This window comes from Micropterus dolomieu, linkage group LG11, assembly GCF_021292245.1.
Source record: "Micropterus dolomieu isolate WLL.071019.BEF.003 ecotype Adirondacks linkage group LG11, ASM2129224v1, whole genome shotgun sequence".
Classification (NCBI taxonomy): domain Eukaryota; kingdom Metazoa; phylum Chordata; class Actinopteri; order Centrarchiformes; family Centrarchidae; genus Micropterus; species Micropterus dolomieu.
In genome coordinates, this window is record NC_060160.1 from 14,512,253 (window position 1) to 14,535,525 (window position 23,273).

Consider the following 23,273-nt stretch of genomic DNA (forward strand, 5'->3'; position numbering starts at 1 on the left):
TTTCTATAAGTAATCTACTGTAGAGAGAGAAGGAAGTACTGAAATGCATTTCTGTAGGTTCTTGACAACTTCATCCTTTCAGCATGTACTACTTTCAGATTTTCACTTCCCATAATCTAAATGAAATGTCTAAATTAATTTATTCATCAGAAATAATTGATTTCCTCATTTTCCTAAAACATGTCCTTTATCGAGTGTTTATGAAAGAGAGTGGGTCATGAGTTTTAGGCAAAACTAGGGAAATAAGTAGTTACGAGTTATTTGTGTATCTACAGAGCCTCAACATACTTTTGCTTCTCACAGTTCAACATGGTGCCCTCTGTTGGTGTTTTTGCAAACTGGGACACACTGGTGCACAACATGAATGGGAAGCACAAACCCTCTTTGATACACTGTAGAGTAGGCTACTACTGACTTGACAGGCTTATGGTCACAGCAAGAATCTCTCAGCATGAGTGGGGCTGCAGGCAGGACTTTAAAAGTACTGAGGTCGTGAATCCTAATCACTCAAATTCACCCTCATTCCTGTAATTATTTTAATGTATTTTATTTGCTCAGATAAATCAAATTTATTCTCTTTTAATTTCATTTTTTTTGCCCAAAGTATATAAATACCCTGCCTGGTCCTTTATGTATATTTTTTTGGCCACCATGTTTGCCCACCCCAACGACAACACATGCCGATGGTTATCCATGAATACATTTAGCCCGAGTTGACCTTTAGCATTCACATGTCGACACAGCAATTAATAGGTGTCTACATGAGTGTTAACAGTTCAAGGGTGTCACAAGTTCAGTGGCATTAATCTCAAGGCTACTACACTTATGAACAGATCTTCATCACAGATTATGGAAGAATAAGATCATTCTCACGTATGAACTCTAGTACCAGGTCACAGAGTTGATGCTGGCACAAGCATTTAGACCTCACATTGGCAACGTTCACCGCTGGAGGTCTAGTAGAGTGGATCACACTGATAATCAGCCCAGAGTGGATTTTCCTGTAGAGGAACGTTACGATAAACATGCCTCTAATATTAGACATATAGCCTTGAGGCACTCTCAGCTCTCCAAAGGAAGGTTAAAAGCTGGAACTTCACCGGAAATGAATCACACATGTTCTTATATGTTGTATTCAAATCTGTTAAGGTTATATTGTGCCTCACTGCTCTACAAAGGCAAAGAGCATTCACAAACAGTAAAACTGAGAAGAAATATTTGGACTTTAGGTTTAGGAACCTAAATAAGATCTAAAATATGCAGATACTGTACTCTTTTGGACAATCTTCCGAGGAAAACAGTAGAATATAAATTCACTAGCAAGGACCACACAATCAACAGATACGATTAAGTGATTTATTAATGATCAAAACAGAAAGATGTACGAGGCCTGCAGTTGCTGAATAGACATTCAAAAGCGTTGTGGGGAAGCTGCGATAGGGACTCGATGTTTGATTTTAAAGTAGTAATCACCAACATTCAAAGAATCATGCTTTTTTATATTTATTTACACCTTTATTAGCAGTGGCAGTGGTAACGGTGGTAGTTTTCCAAAGACTTTTCTACTCACCAGTTCACAATCAAGTATTGCAGGTAGTAATCCAATGGATTTGCTGTTGCTAGAGTGCTTTTTTGTCTGTTCAGTCAAATAGCCCATCACTGTTTGAAAAAGCAAATGTTATGAAGTGTGTTGCATTATATCACTAGTATCAAAATGGACAATTATCTGTATAGAGGTAGATTAAAACATTACACAAAACAATGGCAGTGTAATGGGGCAACACATTAGATACTGTAATAGCTATAGATGATGGATGTAATGGCAAATGTGTCTTTTGCTGTGCCAGACTCTGCCAGCCATAGACACCCTGGCTCTCTCCCTAATGAAATAACCCCTTCTGACAGATGGCAAGTACCACTTTCCCTCTGTTGCATAATTTAAACTGACCTCTCTAATTGGACAATGATTCAAGTCCTCAGTGAGAGAAGGTCAAGCTTGTCTGAATAAAATCCTGGTTGAGATTGGGAAGGATTTGTTTGTCTTGGGAAAAAGTGACTCATGAATACACAGTAAAGCTAAAAATACATTATTAATCTACAAGACTCAGCTACAAGGTAGCTTTCATGCATAAATTATGTTTAAATTCAACAATGATGTTGCATTAATGTCCTCATCTTAATTTAGGCTTTAATTTGATAATAATACTAAGGGATGAATGTCACATTTGTTCTTGATCCTCACCCTGAACCAAAAGTATTTGACTTAACCTTGACCGAGACCTGATCTGTCACCCTAATCCTGAAGGTTTGAGGTCAGGGTCACATACTGAAAAGATCAGGGTTGATTATAGAACACATGCAAAGTGGACTCAGCATTCTAAATGTGGTTGAAACATGTATATTTAAATATAAGTTTTCAGTTAAATTTAAAAAATGTAAATGAAAGCAAAATGTATCCCTCACAAGCATCACAAAAACATATGAAACATATGATATGATTAAGTGAAATATAACTATAGAATTTTAAACTCAATGCAATTATAGCCTGTCTCATTGAAAGATAAATTGTAATAATCTTAACTGTAATAATAAAATTAGCAGGTCAGCTTGAACACTTATCAGAAAAGAAGGAAGTTGCTTCGCAGGGGCGTTGCCTGGATCTTGAAACACTGGGGGCTTAGCCCCCCCAACACACAGCAGCACAGCCCAAGATAGCCTGCTTAACCAAAGTTAAGTCTGTAAATCAACAGTTAACGACCTCTACATTTATCTACCTACAACAAAACTCACAACAACTCTATCAACTGTCTCATTTGCTGTTGCTAACTGGTTATGCCATGTTTAATTGAATCATCACCTTGTCTTTTACACCTTCCCTTTCAATCTTTTTTCCTCCTATAAGCCATTGAGCTACACTTTATTTATTAAATAAGACTTGCTCCACCACCACAATCCCTCCCGCAACCTCCGCTTCTCTGACACTAATCTTCTCTCACCCTACCTAGGGCGACAGAGCTTTCACCATCACAGCCCCCTCCCTCTGAAACTCCTTACCCATACACATCTGAGATTGAGCGACATGGAATCTTTCAAATCACTTATCAAAACACGCCTTTTTAGACTAGCTTTTAACATCAAATAACGTTATATTACACCTGCTGGTGTTTGTTATTTTGTTATTTATATGCCTCTTTTCTCTTATGTATTTCCGCACCACATGTTTTTATCTACTGTTCATATATATTATATTATGCTATTTATATTTTATGTTTTTAATCTGTTTTAAATATACATTACTTCTGCTTTTACTGTAAAGTGTCTATGAGTGTCCTGAAAAGCACTATAGAAATAAATGTATTATTATTATTATTAAATGTGATATATAAATGTCTATAAATAAATGTATCATCATCATCATTATTATACTACTCATAATAATAACATATTAATAACATAATAATAACAATAATAATTAATTGGGGTATCCCCCATCTCACTACAGAGGGTTTTAGCATGTCTCAGCATTTTTAGTATTTTCTTTCACTCTCACAGCTCCAGCGGCGTGCAACCTCTGACAAATATAGCATATTTAGCAGTCAAAAAGCCGGATATTTTCCTGAAGAGTTAGTAAAGACTTATTAGAGCTAAAAGGCAGACAGTCCTCACCAGAACAAGGGTTGTATTGGTTGATTATGCAGCAGCTTATTATGACCCATATTAAAATTTTTTGTTAGGCTGTGACCTCTAGTAGTGGAAGAAGTCAGGTGATGTAGTATAAAGAGCAAAAAAGTCTGCATAAGGAGATGGTGGGTTTGATAGAAATACATATTCAAAGTTGTAAGTTGAATAACATTTTGTCTACTACGTAACCCAAACCATGATCTTTTCCTAAACTTAGAGTAGTTTGGTTGCCTAAATCTAACCAAACTATGATCGTTTCACAACGTTTACCACATGTTAAACGTCACATGACATACGTAATGTACTAAAGGTCAGGTAAGCCTGTCGATGGACTGGTACTTGCCAATGCTTTACATGTAGTTTTTGGCAAAGGTCATATATGTCGTAATTTCCAACGGACATAGGCTATGTATGTTTTTTTCGAAAATGGTCATATTTGTTGTTTTGGGACACTTGACAATCAACCTATTTTGTCATTTAGGTATGGGGATGCGTTGCTAAAGGGATGTTCAGGTTGTTGTTATGTTTTGTCTCCAAATGGACAAAGAACTGCTGTTTTATAATGTGTCACTTAAGGGAGCTACAATCATTTGTTCAAATCATTACTTCAAAGTTCATATTACTGTGTCAGAAAACTGCCTAGGAAGATTAATTTGCTCTTGGAGAGGCTTATTTACTGCAGGAAATTGTTAACACCTTACAAGGGTGGCTAATCCTCTTCACAGAAAGAGGTGAGGGTGGAGACTAACAACATGGAACCTTCCCACACTGACACACCATAACAGGAGAGGCAACACATGCTTCCCATGCCTGTCTCTGCCCACTTCTTTCAGCACAGCCACCATCACCCTCTGCACCCAAACCTGCGGAGAGAAGAAAGGACAGGTCCTGCTTTTTTTCTGTGAAGCCCATGTCAAAATATCTTTGGTCGGGACAAGAGAGCTGTGAATAAGGGATAAGTTATTGGGGAAAAGACACCTTAGGGAGTGGAGTTGGGCTCATTTGTCCTCCATATCATGGGCAGCAGTGCAGATAACTGAGGAGGATCAAACAGCTGCATCGCCAAAACACAGCAGAAGAAAAGGAGAAGGTATGATGTGGACACAGCACTGACTACAGTCAGAAAAGAGGCCTGAACTTGGCTGTGAGGCACGATGCACATTGGTTGACTGGAAGCTGGGTGTACTTGACTGAACAAATTTGCAATCCTGACCTCACTTGGCACCAAATATTGCTGGCCTGACAGGCTGGGTGTCAGTGATCAACTTGGGGGTGACTGTGGGGAGTAGTTATCTAGTCTAGGCTGGTTGGCAGATCCCCAAGTTTGTTCAGCTGACAGATGAGGGTCCAGAAGGTGGCTAACAGGATGAGGCTGGGTGGCCACGTGGCCCCGCAGGGATTACAAGCAGCAAAGAAGAAGGTAAAGAGATTAGACTCAAAACGGAGCCTGCTTTTTTAACCTCGTCACTATTGTCACACTGACAGAGTAGAAGGAAATTCCTGAGCCAAAAATCCAGCCGTTCACCATCTCTCCTTCCTCTATCTCTCCTTGCTCCCTTGCTCCCTTGCTCCCTCTGCTCATCCATCCATGCAGCCACCTCTGTTGTCTACGGGGATTCAACTGCATCCAAAAACTAACTGCTGCTGAAGAACTGAGCTGGAGCACACATATGAGTGGACTGGACTAACGAGCTGAAGACCTTGTCAGCACCGATGAGGAGACTTTTGCGTACTCTGTTAATGGACTGCAAATAAAGAGATTCTGGATTTTAACTGTTGTTTGCAACAGTCTCTTTACAAATGACAACTTCAGGCTTGAAAACCACATAAATTAGCTCATCATGCTTTTGAAGTCAGGACTATTCTTCACTTTGTGTCTGTTTACCCTCCAAGCAAGTCGAATCAAAGGTAAGAGTCCTGTGTCGAGGCTTCCCGTTAACATATTTGAGATTTTTCTTTTATATTATGATTGGAGAAAGAGATAGTTTTCACACAGCAGGTTTTAGAAGTTGCATGCATGGTTTCTGGAAAACTCAAAGTTACAGCAATCTAACTCTTTAAGACTGCTTTAGCAAGTACAGATGTAAGTCTGTCAATTAAATAGTAAGCCAATGATGTATCTCTACACACCTGTTTTACACACCTGGCACAAGACAGATTGTAAAGGTCGCTGTCCACATTGCTTTAAGTTTAGTTGATGACAGATCACCGTGTGGTGTAAATACCCTCCTGTAGGTTTTCTGTCAGTGGTGATCTACTTTTTCCAGCTACAAGTGTGTTTCTGTGTGTGTGTGTGTGAGATTCTGCTATTTCAAGAACTCTCTCTGCAAACTACAAAATGCTGGCTCATCCTCAAACAGACCTTTGATTTTCCGAAAAATGTCAAGCAGCCAGCGAGCCACTTGGTTATGAATATTCACTATAAATTAAATGGGCAGAGACCTATAATACATGCAGACTGAGAAAGATAGCATCATTTCACCAGTGATAACATTTGTGTCCGCTCCCTGGTTGTCTTGTTCGGTGTGATGTGCCCGGGTGAGCTCATTATCCCGAAGGAAACAAAAGCCATTCTGTTCCCAGTGTCGCAGGACGCTAATCTTTTCTGGCTTGTAATTCTGCTGTGAGGCCTTTTTGCGGCTGCACTGGGCATTAAGGCCCACTCAAACACTCCCTCCTCTCGCCCAGGCCCTCGTGTCTCTGCATGTGCAAATCAGGCTTCAAGCTTACCAATTCCCCAAATCCCATTCAAATGGTGTCTTGGTGGCGTGACTATGAATGAAAACACTCATGATTTGGCTAAATTTCAGGCCTGCTTCTGACCTGCTGAAATATTTGGAAGTGGAAGGTTTGTCGGGTAAATGGGTCTGACAGACTCTAAACTGGGAGATATCTGCCTGCAAAGCTACAGACTACACTGTCAGAGCGCACACATTCTTTGCATGTTCTTGGTGTCGGGCCAAATTTGGGTTAGAGGAAAACAATAGTGTTCATTGTAGAGGTTATTATTTATGTGTAATACTGTGATAGACTTTTTTTTTTCTTTTCTTGCCCTGTCAAGCAAAACATCAGTGCGTTTCAAACCTTTTTTGTGCTCAAACTTTAATTGTTGAAATGCAGATTCTAAACAATGACTAGTAGCACAGCTACACTTTACTACTTCAGCTACATCTATACTATGACAGTATGTAGAAGGTGTACACAATATCAACGACACATACCTATATAATGCAATGCAACAGCGACCATAAACAATGATTTATAAAGCTGCTGTCAGGTTGAACACACATCTCTGACAGTCTCAACAAAACGTCACATTATGAACTTCCCAAAAGGTAGTTTGTTTATTACCAACTCATTATTATGGTCACAGCTAATGATTACTTAAATCATTTGTGAATCTCTCATTATTTTATGTTTGAAGGAGTCCATCACAAGGTGATGACTTTTGGACCAACAGTTCAAAATCCTGATGGTATTAACAGCACTTTACAATGATGTATAACAGAAAGAAGAAAACAATCCTCCTCCAAATTCAGCATGTTTGCGAAATTTGTACCAATCAACTAATCAATGAATCAACTAAGATTATTTTCAGTGTACGATCAGTGTAAACAGAATAACAATTCAGTACTACTCTTTCACTGTTGTTTTACACTATTACACTATGGTGTAATGCTGTAAGTATTAGTTGACATTGCAGGGCTCATGTGTTGCATTGCATTAGCTTGTACACCTGTGTATGACATTGCGTCCACTCAAGCAAATGCAAAGGCACACACTTGCAACATGCTCTTGCTCAACACTCTCTGGATTCTTCCTGTATTGTTCTTCCTCTGCTTGTGGTCCAGTGTTGGTCCTAGCACAACTTAATGTCTGTTGTAGAGATGCAGAATTAATGTACGAAGAATTCCCTCTTGTCTTGTTTATCTTCACAAAAAATTGCAGCATCTCTACAAACATCTCTTACATACAGTGATTGTATTATTTACGCTGACTTGATCTTTTTATTTTTCTGTGTTATTTGGGTCTAATGACTTTGAGTCTGGGGCTCATAAATTCTGGCTTATTGTATTAAAAAGTCCTCAGAGGTTTGCCACCTGGCACCACAATGAATGTCTTTCTTCTAAAATAGCTTTATTCAATGGGGTGACTGTGTTAGAGAGTGTTGACTGGCACGCTGGATTGTGTAATGGTGTGGAATTACCTTCCTGTAATGCCTCACCAGGGTAACTTAGCTTGTTTTCTTTACTAAGGTGATCAAAAAACTGGGGCATTTCTCCTCATCATGTGTGCAGCATCTCAGTGATATCATTTATGGAAATATACCTGTCTGTGTCTGCATCTGAGCAGGTTCAGTGATGCACCGTGGGTCAAGTCACCCAAAGGCATCTCCTTAGGGAGAAGAGTGTGTTACTCACTCGCTCTCTCCACACATCTTTGCACTTTCCATCCATCCATCGTCAACCGCTTATCCTGCGTACAGGGTCGCAGGTGGCTGGAGCCAATCCCAGCTGACATTGGGCGAAAGCCAGGCCACACACAGACAACCACTCACACTCACATCCACACCTAAGGACAATCTGGGAGACACCAATTAACCTAGCCTGCATGTCTTTGGATGGTGGGAGGAAGCCGGAGCACCCGGAGAGAACCCATGCAGACACGGGAAGAACATGCAAACTCCACCTTTCTGGTGGAGTTTGCATGTTCTTCCCGTGTTCCCATGTTCATGCAGGGTTTGATCCCATGACCTTATTGCTGTGAGGCAACAGTGCTAACCACTGCACCACCGTGCCGCCTCTTTGCACTTTCCCAGTATTCAAAATGATATTCCTCCAGTCACAAACCTGCACCTCAAAGCTTCAGGACCACAACAGCTCAAAACACTCAATGCACCTTTAAGAGATTACACAAAAAAGTTTTGTTTCTGCTAAATTGTCTCAGAATAGTCTCTCAGGAACCTTCCACGCACAGTATACTTTCACTGCCAGGTGCTATTTTGAGGCAATGGCAGTGCAAACAACAGTGAGATGGTTGGACAGATGCCATTAGGTCATTTGTTGGATTAAATATCTGTCAAATGAAATACTCCTTAGTGGTAGTTGGTGCTGACTGCCTGATTCCTGGATACACACAAGACAATACAAGACTAAAAATGGTAGATATTTAAAGGCGAGTCCAGTGATTTAGTATTGCACTTCTTGCACAATATGGGGGACTAGCAAGACAAGGGTTTAAAAAAATATGTATCAAAATGTATGCAGCAGAGGCCACATAAATTGTACAATGATGCACTGTAGCAATGGGTGCTAAATACATTGGATCCTACACTTCCTACAATGCAACATGATAGCGTGTTTCATCTGACCCACCTTGCCTGGTCTTTCAAACTCCACAAACCCAGTTCATAAAACAGTTTTTCTGTTAATAGTCCAGTCTGAGATAATCCTGATGACATCACTATGACATCATCAGGGTTGTTGCTATTTTCACAGGATGAATGGTAGCCTATCATTGTGATAATTAAACAAACTTTTGTGTGTAAAATTGGTGGAGTGCCCCTCAAAGATGACTTTCCTGTGATAAAGCAAACCTAAAGAATGTTTTGTTGCCAGTAAATACCATTTGCAATTTTGGTTTTGCTTTTATTCACGAGGGCAAAGGCAACATGTTATTTTTTAAATGTATTTACGCGTATGTGAGATGAGCAAGATTTTTTCAAGACTTTTGCCAAAGAAACAAATCTCAAATGAATACAAACAATTCAACTCACTTTAAGTTTAATATCTCACAAATTACAGTGCAGTTACTACAATCAGTGCTTTGACTTTGTGTTGTCACCCCTCCGTTGTTAATTGTAACAAATCATCCACAGAAACACTACACCACTGAGTGAGAAATATCACATGATTTCATGATAGTCAACAAAATTTCAGCTACTTCTCAGTGCTCACATGTATTATGTTTACTAAACTTTCATGTGCTGAATTCTGTAAAAAAAAAAAAAAAAATAGGCCACATTATCCTAAACTTATAACTCCACTGACTGCTCTTACAGACCTTCATGACCACGGCTTTTCTGGACTCAGGGATGTGAAGTACCGACACTTTCTTGAAGCCTCCAGACCGATCAGACACACCACAAATGTCAGAGCAGAGCAGGACGCACATCGGATAAAGAGGTCAGCAGTCTTCAGCACAGGGGTCAAAGTGTGTCCCCAGGAGACGATGAAAGCAGTCATCGGCAGCCATCGGACCTATTACAAACTCCGAGGTAAAATGATATGTCCACTGTTAGACTTTGATGTGCGCTTACACTTCACATGAACTTTTTGAACTTTGACTTTATGCATAATTATGATTGAACATCTTACAGTGGAATGAATGAGCCTTTCCTAAAACATTGACTCTGTATCAAAAGACAGGAAAGCGCTTGATCACACATAGATGTCTTAGCAGGTGGATAAATAGCTAGTCTGCTTTGATGTTTTGTTTTGTAGTTGGAGCTTTTTGGGAAGAGGATTAAAAAGATATTTTGATCCTCTCAGATGTGTATGATTCTATCAATTCAAGTACATACATATATTATAGATGTTTGTTATTTGTTAATTGTTTACAGCCTGGTGATGTTGACATGATATCACTAAAGCTATTTTACTGACTTTAGGGATACACATAGTGAAGCACCTGATAATGAAGTTATATGCAAATATCCCCCGTCTGAGAGAGATGGATTGTGGATGACTTCAGAGGCAAAGATTGCTTACCAATTCAAATTGTTCCACGACAGCTGCTGTGGCGTGTGATTTTAAAATGAAGCATATTAATTTGGTGTATTGGAGGTAATCGCATCGCTCCAGAAATGAGTTTGTCTGAGGATAAATTTCCCACAGGCATCAAGATATTAGACAATGTGAAGCTTGTTTCTCCCACAGAGACAGAAAAAACCAACTGTAGCGTCTTTGTGCTCACAATTTTAATATTCACAAAATGTCACAGACATGCAACAACTTAATTATACAGTTTGACATTTTCTTAAACAGGCGTTACTACCTTTTTGTGCTGTCCCAATCATGTCACATTTTGTGATTTATTGTAGCATTGTGGCATTGTAGACTGTTATGTGCTGTGTATTCACATGTAAAACTGCTCTGAAATGAGAGGAAAACTAAGCTAATCTTATAAATAAATCGTTAATTCACAGCAATTTCTTCACATGCAGAGATGCCAAGATCAATACCAACAATCCTCTTTATCCTCAAATTTGATTCCACCATGCTGTCATTTCCATCCCATGTGCCCTTGTTGCAAATATATGAAATGCCATGTCTGATGTGTTTTGTTTAAAAACATAAATGTCACATATGAGTGTGTGAGTTTGATGTATTTTCTGAGAAAGGTCAGAAGAAAACTTCCACAAAATTATGTCATATCTCTTCAGTTTGTCAGGAAGCGATTTGGGAAGCCTTTCGGATCTTCTTGGACAGAGTCCCGAGCTCAGAGGAGTACAGAGCCTGGGTTTATATCTGCCAGCATGAAAACCTCTGCATGGACGACCTGGCCCAGAACTTTAGCAGCTCTCAGGAGCATCGGGACATGGTGGCCAGAGTGAGTCCAACACAACCAAATACCTTCATTGACCACTTTTTTTGACAATATGTTTCATTCTGCAAGGCTGTTTTCATGTCAATCTTCAGTGTAAGCATGTTGTTTCTTATTTCCAGAGAGTAGCTGAGCAAACTGAACTCGAAGGGTATGTGCAAACTCCCATCTTAAATTTTGTGTTGAATGTGAGTTTCTTTTGTGTGTCTGCAGTCATTTCATCTAGAATACACATTTAAACCGATATATGTCCATTTTAGTCTGTTTTAACAGTGCAAAGTGGTAAATATTATATTCCATTACATCCAACCAACCAAATATTTGGCACCCTAGCCACAAAAAGGAACATTGGCGATATTAAGCAAAATTAAATATTGATTTTTAAGCTTAAGAATTCCAGACTAATTTGCATATTTAGAGCAGTAAACGTTCACCGTCGTCTAACTAGATTCCTAACAATTATGTTCTTTTATTTCCAGAGTTGTCACTGGAACCCCCGAGCCAGGAAGGGAATGTGAGTTGGGCACTAATGCATCAACACTGTTCAATGAAAGCATCTGAATTATTGTATGATCGTAACAGCTATCAATAAATTAACTGGTAAGTTGCTGTTTTGTCTCAGGTAACTGGACACCCCCACTGATTTTGCCAACTGAGGCTGACGTGGTATGTTAACCCACAAGGTTTAAGAATCATATTTGACTGTTGTGACTTAATCTAAGCACACACCGAATCTAGTGGCACTGTAGTCTAATAACAGTGTCATTTGGCTTTTCTTTGTCAGGTCCAAGACCCTAATGTGATAAAAGAGAACTATGAGGAGTACATTGTTGAGTTCAGCATCACAATCATGGACCCGGCATACAGCAAGCTGCTCAGTGACCCAGAGTCTCCACAGTACAATGACATCACACAAGAGCTCACAGACACGGTGAGAGCCAAGTGTGAGTTTACAGACCCACAGCAAATATTAGCAGGCCTCTGAGCTGTCTGCTTTAAATTTCTACAAACACAGAAAGCCCCTTGATAGCAGAGCTGTGCAAAAAAATCTTACTGAGGGATACAAAACCTTGAAATTCTATAGGCAAAGAAGCATCAATTGTGGTTAAAGTGTATTATTACACCTCTTTGTCGCGAAAATATCCTCCTCTGTCTTGGCTTATATTCTTCATACAATGGGATTAATGTGATAACCATCTTCTAAAGCATTGTATTGTTACGAGTAAAACTCACCCTGATTGATTTAACAGCTTTAAGATTGCAACCGATGGACTTTAGATAAGACTCCTAAATAGCCTAAAATAGTTAAGATCTAATCATATAGATTATCTTCGACTAAGAAGGCATTGACTGAAAGTCTAAACAAAGCTCTTAAGAATCACTTCTACTGGTGAAAAGTCGTTATGATATATATATTTTTAAAGAACTAATGTTAATCAGGTTCATTCTTCAAACTGAATCTCAAGTGTATGAACATAGTAGATATTATTGCCCTTTTTAACAACAATCGTTTTGTTGTTATTGTTTATCCAGGTAGACTGAGAAACCAGGCTAATGGCTACTGCCACTTCTTGATATTATTATTATACCTCATTTCATGGCCTGCTTGCTCCCCCCGCCCTGTAGTAGTCCTCATTGTCTCCACCTTCCTTCCACACACCTGCTCCCAATCCCCTAATCCTGATCCCTGGCATATACTGTATACAGGCTTCTCTTCACTTTCTTTCTGTTCCTTGCTATAGTTTAACTGATCAGCAATATTGTTACCTATTTGCCTGCTTGTTATGACCATGTATCTACCTTTCCCCTTTTGCTTAGTTTTACTGTTTGGATTAACCACCTATTGGCGAACCCTTTTATGTATTTCGGACACAGTAATCCTTTTAATATAACCTGTGCTCCTCTAAGTCATGCGTTTAGGTCCATTACCTGCAACACAGGTACAGTAGCACGTGTACAGCAATGAATCATTTAATCATTTTGTCTATAAACTATAAAATAATGAAAAATACCCGTTACAATTCTCCACAGTCTAAGGTGATGTCTTTTATTCTCCAAATCTGAAATATATTTACTTTACTATGGTTTGTGACAAAAAGAAGCATCAAAATCTCTCTTTGAAACATCAGTGGAACAAGGGAAAGTTTGTCATTTTTGCTTAAAATAGTTATTAATTTTATGATGATCGACTAATTAGTCAACCAATCACTGCAGCTCTAGTGTACAGTAAATAATGCAGCAAATGTATTATATTGTTTTTATTGGCTTGTTACTGTCTAATGAAAACACATCTCCAAGTTGTCAACTTCTTGTGAAATAAGTTGGACGGTCTGTGAAAATGCATTTTTTAAAGAGGTGGCATTATGCTTTTTGGCTTTTTCCCTCTCCTTTATTAAGTTATATACCTTTTTGTGCATGTAATAGGTTTGCGTTCATCCCTGTGACATCACAGGAATAAAAGCTAAATGCACCTCATATAACGCTGGCCAAGCGGCTACTGCGACACGCCCTCAAAAACACCGATGGAAAAACACTGAGCTGCAGCACACACCTCCTCTCCCTTCCAAACACTAGCTACGCGACATAAAGTTGTTACTGTGATGTGGAGACAGGGCTCAGGTAAAACTTTATGGATGAAAGATACTTTGATACAGATTAATGACTCACCACTCTGAAAGTCTTGCTTCAGTACATGTTGCCAAGCTGGTCGGCAACATGTAGCCTACAGCTGAATCGAAGCTGTTTACGGGCTTTCCGCTGACCCGCACTTCTCTTCTTCGGATTGGCTAGAAGTCCTTAACCAGGAACTGCGCATGTGCAACTCCCAACAAAGATCATTTTGAAACAAGATGTATCACTCCATAGCTAAAAACAAAGACTTCAACACAGGGTGAAAAGAGGAGCTGCAGCAATGTACAGTATGAAAAGTATGGTGTTTTTTTTTTTTATTAAACCATGCAAACCTGTTCTGGTACAACCCCTAAATAAGATTTTGAAACTGAAAATGACCATAATACCACCTCTTTAAATAATTCAATGACTTTTATAAGTCTACAATGTAGGAATGATGTAGCAGTTTCTAAAACCATAAAGTGGCATCAATCCTTCAGTTATAAAATCACTAAATGTTGACATATATGTCTGCAAAACAGAATGATTGGAGAGACAATGCCTTTTTCTTTCATATCTATTTCATTCTGACTCTCTTGTTTTTCTTTGTATAGATGCTTCATGTGTTTGAAAAAGTTGCAGGATTCAAAGAGATTCGTGTTCTGGGATTTCGGTGGGTTGAATCAAGTTTTATTAGAGGTTTGGCACTATAATTGTGCTTTGTAATAATGACTGATTTTGACAAAACAACACAGTAAATAAGATAAGAGACTCAAAACATAAATTTCTTATACTTTTCCCCTGAAGTGACTTTTATTGAAGCATTTTATTGCTCAAGTCTCAAGAGAAACTATTACATTCCCTGAAATATCCTCTTTTGGGATATGACTCAGAAATTTCTGCCTTAGCAGACATCCATTACCAGCGAGGTCTGTCTGGGTTTCTGACATGATTTGTTGTGTTGATCAGCTCAGAGGACGTGTCTGTGCGTTACGCTGTGGTCTTTAATGGAGAAACAGAGCTCAGCAATGAACCTGAGAGTCTGGAGGATCTTGGCACAGAGACACACAAGGACGTAAACTCGCCTAAACTGAAGCACATCATCGTAAAGGCCTTAAAACAGGAGCCGTCACTACTACTGGACATACAGACACTAAGCTTTGAGGCTGGTAAGAATAATATTATACTCATATTTCACTGATTAAAATATTAGTTTAGAGCTCAGAATAGGATTTTAAAGCTGTATAAATGTTTTAACTCTTCCTTTTCAGTAACCACAGTTTATCCAGTTGCGGAACTCGGCGTTAACCCCATTGAAAGCGTTGCATCTGAGGATGACACCACACAGGCGGGCCCAGAGGGCAATACCCCCACAGTGCCAGTGATTGAAAACTCTTTGGAAGTTTCTACAATCAAAGCAGAAAGACACACTTTTGTGCCTTTCATCCCAAACATCTTCCCAGAAGCCACTTTTGCTGTCACAGATGAGACTCCTTTAATGGCAGCAGCAGAGGAGGACTCCACAGAAGATACTGCTGAGGAGCCTGGTGACATTATAACACCCGATACAAAACTCGAAACTATAACAGAGCAGGAAGAGGAACCAGAGCCCGAGGTGGAGGAGATACCACCGATTGAACATGATGACGGAGGTGAGGCGGAACCTGTAGAACATGTGACAGGCTACATCAGGCTGAATCTTGTTTTTAAAGCAGGATGTTGAAATTCAGACAGGAGATGCAAGTTTAAGAATTTGAAGCTTTATTGATTAACCAACCATTAGATTGTGGTGTAAACTCCATTTAGAGCTACTGAGAGAAAACAGGAAGAACCTCGGGACAAACCCCATCTTAACCCACACTTCTCCATCAAGTCTCTGTTCCACTGATGGTGGGAAAGTGGTGGGAGGATGAGCTCATTGTTGTTATGGTCAGGATACACAAAATGCAGGAACAGCTGATGGGGTATATAAAAACACATCCCAAACATTACAAAACATCTCAAAGTAATTAGATTAAAGCAGGAAAACATAAAAGAGCCAGAGAGTAACCTATTTAAAGCGGAAATGGAGAATGAGATAGTAGATGGAAAACATGCTTTTCCTGTTTTGTGTATATCTACACATTATGCACCAACACTAATCCCAATTTTAATATTAACCTCAACCCTAAGAGTAACTTTAACTGGGTAATGCATGTTTGTCAGCTTCATTTTACACATGAAACTCCACTAGACTCAATAGTGACAATCAGCAGTGGACTGTCCAAAAAAAGAGTGACCTATTTCTTTTTGTCTTTTACCCACGCATAACTGCACAGAACACTCACCTCTCATAGGAAATGGAAATGGCAGTGCAATTAGACTTGGTGGTTTGGTTTTGCACATGGAGATGCTCCCTGCTGAAGCAATACATCATATTAGAACCCATTAACAAGCAGAGGCCTGCCGGTGGCTGAGTCATTACAAACTCATGCTGCGTAGCCTAATTTTGTTCAAACCTGGACAACTTAATTTTAAAGTTTCCAAATACACCAAATGTGTCAGGCTGGTCAAGTTGAATTTTGGTGTAACATGTATAAAATGATGCTCAAGACATCTACTGTATTTTAAATAAATACTATATTTTTTATATATAAAAACAAGGAGTCTTAATATTAAGTATTTTAATATTTTATAATGAAGGTGAAATGAGTTAGATAAGAAGATCAATGCCACTCTCATGCCTGTGTGTTTAGTATGGAGCTGTTAAGAAATCCACCTACTAGGTCCTCGAAAGCTACTAATTTTCCCAAAATAATTTCCCCATCTGTAATTTGTAGTAACAGTAATGTAAAAAGGGAGAGTTACGTGGTGTAACTGTGTAACTAGCAGAGATCCTAGTTGCCTTGCGACCTCACTGTTACGGCAAGACTTTGCAAAGTAACCGCACTCGGATATTGTTCACACAAATTGTTTTTTTTCCCCACATTCCTTTTTGTGTGTGGATGGGACAGATGAAGAGAGACAGGAGAAGTGGGGAGAGTAAGGGGATGACGTGTGGCAAAGAGGCCCGGGCTGGAAACGAACCCAACAACAAACAAGATTAAAACATGCTAATGATTGACCTTTAGAGGTCTAAAGAGATAGGAGTTATTTTGAACACTGGTGAGAGTCAGGCTAGCTGTTTGCCTCTGCTTCCTGTCTTCATGCTATGCTAGGATAATGGCTTCCTGACTCTGGCTCTATACTTATCTCTCAAACATGAGAGTGGTTTCAATCTTCTAATTTGACTATTGGAAAAATGTCTATCTATATTTTTAAAGAGAAACAACAGGTGGAACCGGTGTGTCAAGGGGTTAACATGGAATACATAGCACACTGGCTGCAATGGAGGTGGCTTTGTCCCACAGCAGCAACAGCAAAAAGCAGTCAAATCATCAAAGCAGCGAACTATAATGGGTACTGGTACCTATCAGATGAAACAGCATAAACATAAAAACTCTTTTCTGATATGTTTTATTTTAAAGAACTTGAATCAGCTGATGGGGCCCCTGAGGAACCTCCAGAGCAACAAAATGAAGATCTTCCTGAGGCAACTCCTGACTCCAAACCAGAAGAAGAAATTACTGAAACACCTCCTGAGGTTAACCTTGTGCTGCCAGAGTCTACATACCCCACGGTTACTGAGATATCTGTCAAGGAAGCTTCAGTCCCAGTCTCCAAATCATCATCTCATGAGGATGCTGTCCAAGGCATTGAACCAGACACAGATGTGGAGCCTTTGCCATCCCCCGCTGAGAGCGGCGAAGCCCTTGAGGACAGAGATGAAGCTAGTGGAGGGCACAGTGGAGTGACCCTGGTCTCAGCAGACCTGCCTCCTGAGAACTCAAACACTCAAGAGGATGTAGGGTCAAGTCAGAATGGGATGGAGGTGGAAGTGACCGAACCTCTGGAAGAAGGGAGTGGTAGTGGATTCCCCTCAGAGTATGACGAACGCCCATACGAATCCACGGCTGCGCCGGCCATGAGACAAGCCAGCACCCCTCTGATGACCGCAATGGATAAGAACAAAGAGTTAGTGGTTTTTTTTAGCTTGAGGGTCACTAACATGATGTTTTCTGATGACCTGTTCAACAAGAGCTCCCCAGAGTATAAATCACTGGAGAATACCTTTCTTGAGCTGGTAGGTACACAAGCTTTTGTGCTGGATATTATGTTTTTGCATGCTTCATTCTCATATTTGCTTTGGTAGTCCAAGCTGAAATGTGTGATGGAAGTACATTTGTGCAAAACGTTAAACTTTGGTTTTAATTTATACTTTAGTAAGAATAAAAATGTTTTAGAGTAGTCCCAGATTGGTGCTTAGTCTAAATTTTGTTGTCTTGCACAGTTGAGGATGCACTTCACACTAAGCCTTATCCTCTCTGCTGTTTTTTTCTAAATCTGAAATTTACAGTCACAAAATTTATATTTTTTCTTCAATAAATTATTTTTTTATAAAAACATTATAAAGTGTGACGTGGCGTTAAGCAATCGCCAAATTCTTGATCGAATCTGCAGTATGCTAATGCTTTAATTTCAGTTTAAAGAATTATTCTGTTTCACTCAGACACAGCACTCTAGGTCCAGAAACTCACCAAACCCTGGAGCTTCCAGTAAATCTGGGCTTGGGAGACAGACGACTTTAGCTTCCATACCGGTATTTTTTTTTCTTCCATATTGGAACTACATCTCCAATGCCTCAGAGAGAGCATATGACCTTTCTTAACTAACCTTTCCGAAATGCAGTATCTAACAATCTAAAAGCACCTAACATTTCTGAAACACTCAGCTTTAGTTTTCAGCTTTGCTTTTGTCCTTACATTAGATATTAGACCTTCATGCTGCAGCTGTTCATGTCCATTGGTTTTATATGCGAATCTGGTTCTAATATTGCTTGCTATGGTGTGTTTTGCCTTAATTTTTTAAATAGTTTTGGCTTTTTCAGGGACTGTTTAGATTCTTTTTGACTCATATTTCAGCAAGTTATTTTGTAAAATTTGTGTCTGAAAGGGATTTGACCAATGACTGTGGACTATGAAAACAGACAGAAAGCAACGCAAATTTTTGCCTCATGTTATTCGCGCAAATTTGACCAATGGAGTTTTGCAGTCTATATTTTTTGGCCATAAAAAGCTAATGCACCAACAGTACAGATACTAGCTCCAGAGGTAGCTCAAGTAGCATCTGACCATGTGTGCGGTTGGTGCTGTCTTGTGAACTCACCAGGAACTCTGGTTCTTTCTGTTACTTTCCAACAGTCCTTGTCCTTTTCCCTCTCTGTGCATTTGTGAGGTAGCACTATTCATACTGGGATAAGATTTGTTTTTTTTTTCTCAGGTTGAAATTTTCAACTCGCACGGACGCCTGAGTTTGTGCCACCTCAGGTGAATTGGTGCCTATTGGTACCCACCCACGTTTTGCGATCGTGCGTTTAAAATTTGCCTCGCATTCTGTCTGGACACCCACTTAGGTAAGAATATTGATACCACTCTCATATCTATCCATTTAAAATGTAGCTTGAGCCAGCAGCCGGTTAAGTTAGCTTAGCATAAAGACTGTAAACAAGGTGCTCTGTTCGAAGGTAACAAAATCAATACTGCTAAAGCATCGCTGCTGGTTGCCAGGCCGAGAAACAGTTCAGCTCATAACTCCCAGTTAAATCACTAATTGTAGGGTTACCATACGTTCTCTTTTTCACGGACATGTCCTCTTTTTGGGTGTCTGGGATTCAGCTTTATTCCTTTCTACAGTGGGCATTCATTGTGTGCATTTTTTCCATTGCTTTGACCTTTTTCTGTAGGTCCTGCCTTCTTGCCGTACCGGGACTTTTTCTTGCCTACCATCACTTGTCACAAGCTGCTGGTACTTTTTTCTTCCCGCTCCACCAGCTGAGAATGAGTAGGCAAAAGATGGGGTGCTTTTTATCCAAGCGTGTGCACAAAGTTTATAAAATACACTTTTCATTAACCTACCAATCACAGCCTGGATGGGGCGGGACATTAAAAAAAGATTGACCTGGTGCTGCAGCAAACTGTTGAAATGTTGAACTCGTTCTGCATGAATGGTTTTGTTTAATGACAAGTTAGCAGTTAGCATTAACGCATTAGAGACTAAAAACTGTGTAGAGCAATTTTCTTAAATTAGATTTAATGAATGAGAATAACGTATCACAATGAAACTGCTGACTGGAGTTAATATTATACTGGTGCATGGTTTACCCCCACAACCCCTTACAAATAACCAATTACTTGAATCCCCAACCCCAACTTTCCACCCACTGCTGGTGTCCGTCTGCCTCCTGCCCCAACTGTCCTCTTTATTGAAAACCAAAATATGGTCACCCTAACTCATTGATTTTTTTAATCGTTAATTTGTATGGATTTATTAATGAGAATAACTTGTTTTTAGTGAGCATTATATGTGCTGGTAAGCACTCTTTGTTGTATTTGGACAAAACGAGGTTGGTGGTGGCCCAAAGGTTAGAGAAGCGAGCTTGTGAGCGGGAGGTCGCCAGATAAAATCTGGGTGTGGAAAGTAAACCACACAGTGCTTGCCTTCCCTCATTTACCACCACTGAGGTGCCCTTAAGCAAGGCCCCTAACCCCAAAATCTCAAGTGGAGCTGCTTATTGGCCAGCAGACCAGGCTGTGGTTGTACTGGTCAGCTTCCAGGTGTGAATGTGTAACAGTGTGAATGTGATCAGGGCCGTCCTGCAAAAGAGAGGCTTCCTCTCAGTGAAGCTCCCCTGAATAAATAAAGGTTAAAAAAATAGCAAGGTGCGCTGTTTCCCCTTGTTTCAACCCTTTATGCTAAACTATGCTAACCGGCTGCTGGATTTAGCCTCATATTAAGTGGACAGACATGAGAGTGGGATCAGTCTTCTTATGTAACTCTTGGTGAGAAAGCAAATAAACATATTTCCTGAACTATTCCTTTAAAGAAAAACATTGTGAGCTAAACATCTGTCATTCCTTTGTACAGACAAGCTCTCTGGTGTGATAAACTAGAGAGATGCTGCTTGTTGAAGTTGCTCTGTATCATACTGTAGCATGCACTGATTATTGTTACCGGTTACATATTGTTTGAAGCCTTAAAGATAAACTTGCAGAGTGAATGAATGAATAAAAAAATGAATGCGGAACAGAATAATGTGATAATAATGTGTGAATTGGTAAACCTAATAGGAAAGTCATTCAGCTTAATGCATTTTTTATTGCTAAAACTGTATTGCTTTGTACGTGGTAGAGCATAATCTAGCCCAGGGTAGTCTGAATCATGAGACCTGGGTCTGCCTTAGTCATTGTAGGTTGTGACTTGTGGTAAGAAGCTTTAAGTAATTCTGGTCTGTCCCGGCACTACACACATTGTGCTAATAATGGTTCCAATCTGCTTAGTGCGACATCAGTCAGATTTGTGTGGACATCTGTATGCATGTTGCAGTAGTGTTCTGTGTTGGTTACCTGGTATTATAGACATACTATCTGTATTTCTTACTATTATACAAAACAATGAAATAAAATAGCTTCCAGATTGGGCGAGGTTATTTTGTTTTGGAGCATTTATGTATAAATGCACATACTTATGGAAAATAGTTTTTTTTCTCTAAATAAGAGTTTTTGGCAGGAACAAGCAGGCGAGGACTGTGTCTCTTTAAACCTGCACCTATTAGAGTACATCAAAGCAAGAAGCATCACTTGACATCCCTATTTAGTTTCAAAGCTTACCCTGAGGTTGATGGAAGGGACATATTTTTAGGCCTGCTCAGAGGTGCCCTGCACTCTGTGTTACGTAAAGGCCTCAGCCTCCAACTGAGGAGGTGCATTGATACAAATTGGATTGTGTGTTTGCAGCAATGCCAAGGAGCAGGGGGAATGTGAGGTACTGGGGCACGTGGGCTAAATAGTTAAGATTGTTATATTTGAAAAAATTCTCAATCATTTTCAATTATTTATTACAGTAATATACAAGACTGTGAAAAGTATGGAAGGCCTCTCCGTTACTCCGTTTTCCCTTGATAACGGGATTATGTTCTTGTGATCTTGAGATAACAAAACAGTAGTTTAACACAGTGGTTTAATGATAATTTCAGTCAGCGCTATGGTGTCATTGGTTAGCTCAGATGGTAGAGCACTGGATTCATACTCTTGGAGTTGTGGGTTTGATCCTCCCCAAAGATCAACTTTTTAAAATCTTTTTCATAATCCTCTTCAACAAAGTTCTTATGAAGAGAGTGTCTCACATGCTCACAATAAAGCATGTGCTAGACTGTGTGCATCCCGGCGATAGGTCCACATCCATCAACCAATGGACTTTTCATTTCCCCATCATTCGCAGGCAGAGGAAATTCCTGCGCTTCTCAGTCAGGGGAATCCATTTAACATGACACATTTCCTGATTTCCTTTCAAAACCATTGAAATAGCTGTCCGGAAATGTGTGATTGGATTCCCCTGAATCTCTTCATAACAACTTTGTTGGAGGGGATAATTAAAAGAAAAAGAAGGAAAAAAAAGGGCAAGAGCAAGGATCAAACACACAGTCCATGGATTACAAGCTCTACCAACTGAGTTAACCACACTGATAAATTGTCTGAAATTATCCTAAAGAAAGGCACCGGCTGACCCCTGTATTCAGCTATGGTTTGTTATCTTGAGATCACAAGAAAATGATCCTGTTATCACGGGAAAACAGAGTAAAAAAACTATTTGAATGGATCGCCACTTAGGGCTTCCGTAGAAAAGTTTAGGCTTGATGATTCATGTTTCATGAATTGGATCTGTTTGATTTTGTATTCAGTACAGAATTTTGTTTTATGTGTCACATTTTAGACTATTTTCATGGCAGAAATAGAAATATTTAACACTGTATCAGTGAATTCAAGATGAAGTAGTAGGGATACATGGACACAAATGACATACACAGATACAGTGAGGAAAATAAGTATTTGAACACCCTGCTATTTTGCAAGTTCTCCCACTTAGAAATCATGGAGGGGTCTGAAATTGTCATCGTAGGTGCATGTCCACTGTGAGAGACATAATCTAAAAAAAAAATTCAGAAATCACTATGTATGATTTTTTTAACTATTTATTTGTATGATACAGCTGCAAATAAGTATTTGAACACCTGTCTATCAGCTAGAATTCTGACTCTCAAAGACCTGTTAGTCTGCCTTCAAAATGTCCACCTCCACTCCATTTATTATCCTAAATTAGATGCACCTATTTGAGGTCGTTAGCTGCATAAAGACACCTGTCCACCACATACAATCAGTAAGAATCCAACTACTAACATGGCCAAGACCAAAGAGCTGTCCAAAGACACTAGAGACAAAATTGTACACCTCCACAAGGCTGGA

The 23,273-nt window shown here is 39.5% G+C and overlaps 1 protein-coding gene and 1 long non-coding RNA gene across 2 annotated transcripts in view; one reads left to right on the top strand and one right to left on the bottom strand.

The window, feature by feature from the left end:
• The first annotated feature begins 9,506 nt into the window (after positions 1 to 9,506).
• The window catches only part of impg1b (interphotoreceptor matrix proteoglycan 1b), a 21,317-nt gene continuing 7,550 nt past the window's right edge, over positions 9,507 to 23,273 (top strand). Inside the window, exons 1-12 of the mRNA XM_046063459.1 lie at positions 9,507 to 9,576; positions 9,743 to 9,958; positions 11,126 to 11,292; positions 11,409 to 11,437; positions 11,766 to 11,800; positions 11,909 to 11,952; positions 12,071 to 12,217; positions 14,511 to 14,569; positions 14,866 to 15,065; positions 15,168 to 15,548; positions 17,403 to 18,058; positions 18,485 to 18,574. Of these exons, the coding sequence (XP_045919415.1) occupies positions 9,913 to 9,958; positions 11,126 to 11,292; positions 11,409 to 11,437; positions 11,766 to 11,800; positions 11,909 to 11,952; positions 12,071 to 12,217; positions 14,511 to 14,569; positions 14,866 to 15,065; positions 15,168 to 15,548; positions 17,403 to 18,058; positions 18,485 to 18,574 (1,854 nt within the window). The 5' untranslated portion in view covers positions 9,507 to 9,576; positions 9,743 to 9,912. The remainder of the gene's footprint in view (positions 9,577 to 9,742; positions 9,959 to 11,125; positions 11,293 to 11,408; positions 11,438 to 11,765; positions 11,801 to 11,908; positions 11,953 to 12,070; positions 12,218 to 14,510; positions 14,570 to 14,865; positions 15,066 to 15,167; positions 15,549 to 17,402; positions 18,059 to 18,484; positions 18,575 to 23,273) is intronic.
• The window catches only part of LOC123979513, an 11,796-nt gene continuing 4,163 nt past the window's right edge, over positions 15,641 to 23,273 (bottom strand). Inside the window, exon 2 of the long non-coding RNA XR_006827235.1 lies at positions 15,641 to 17,920. This is a non-coding gene — a long non-coding RNA (uncharacterized LOC123979513). The remainder of the gene's footprint in view (positions 17,921 to 23,273) is intronic.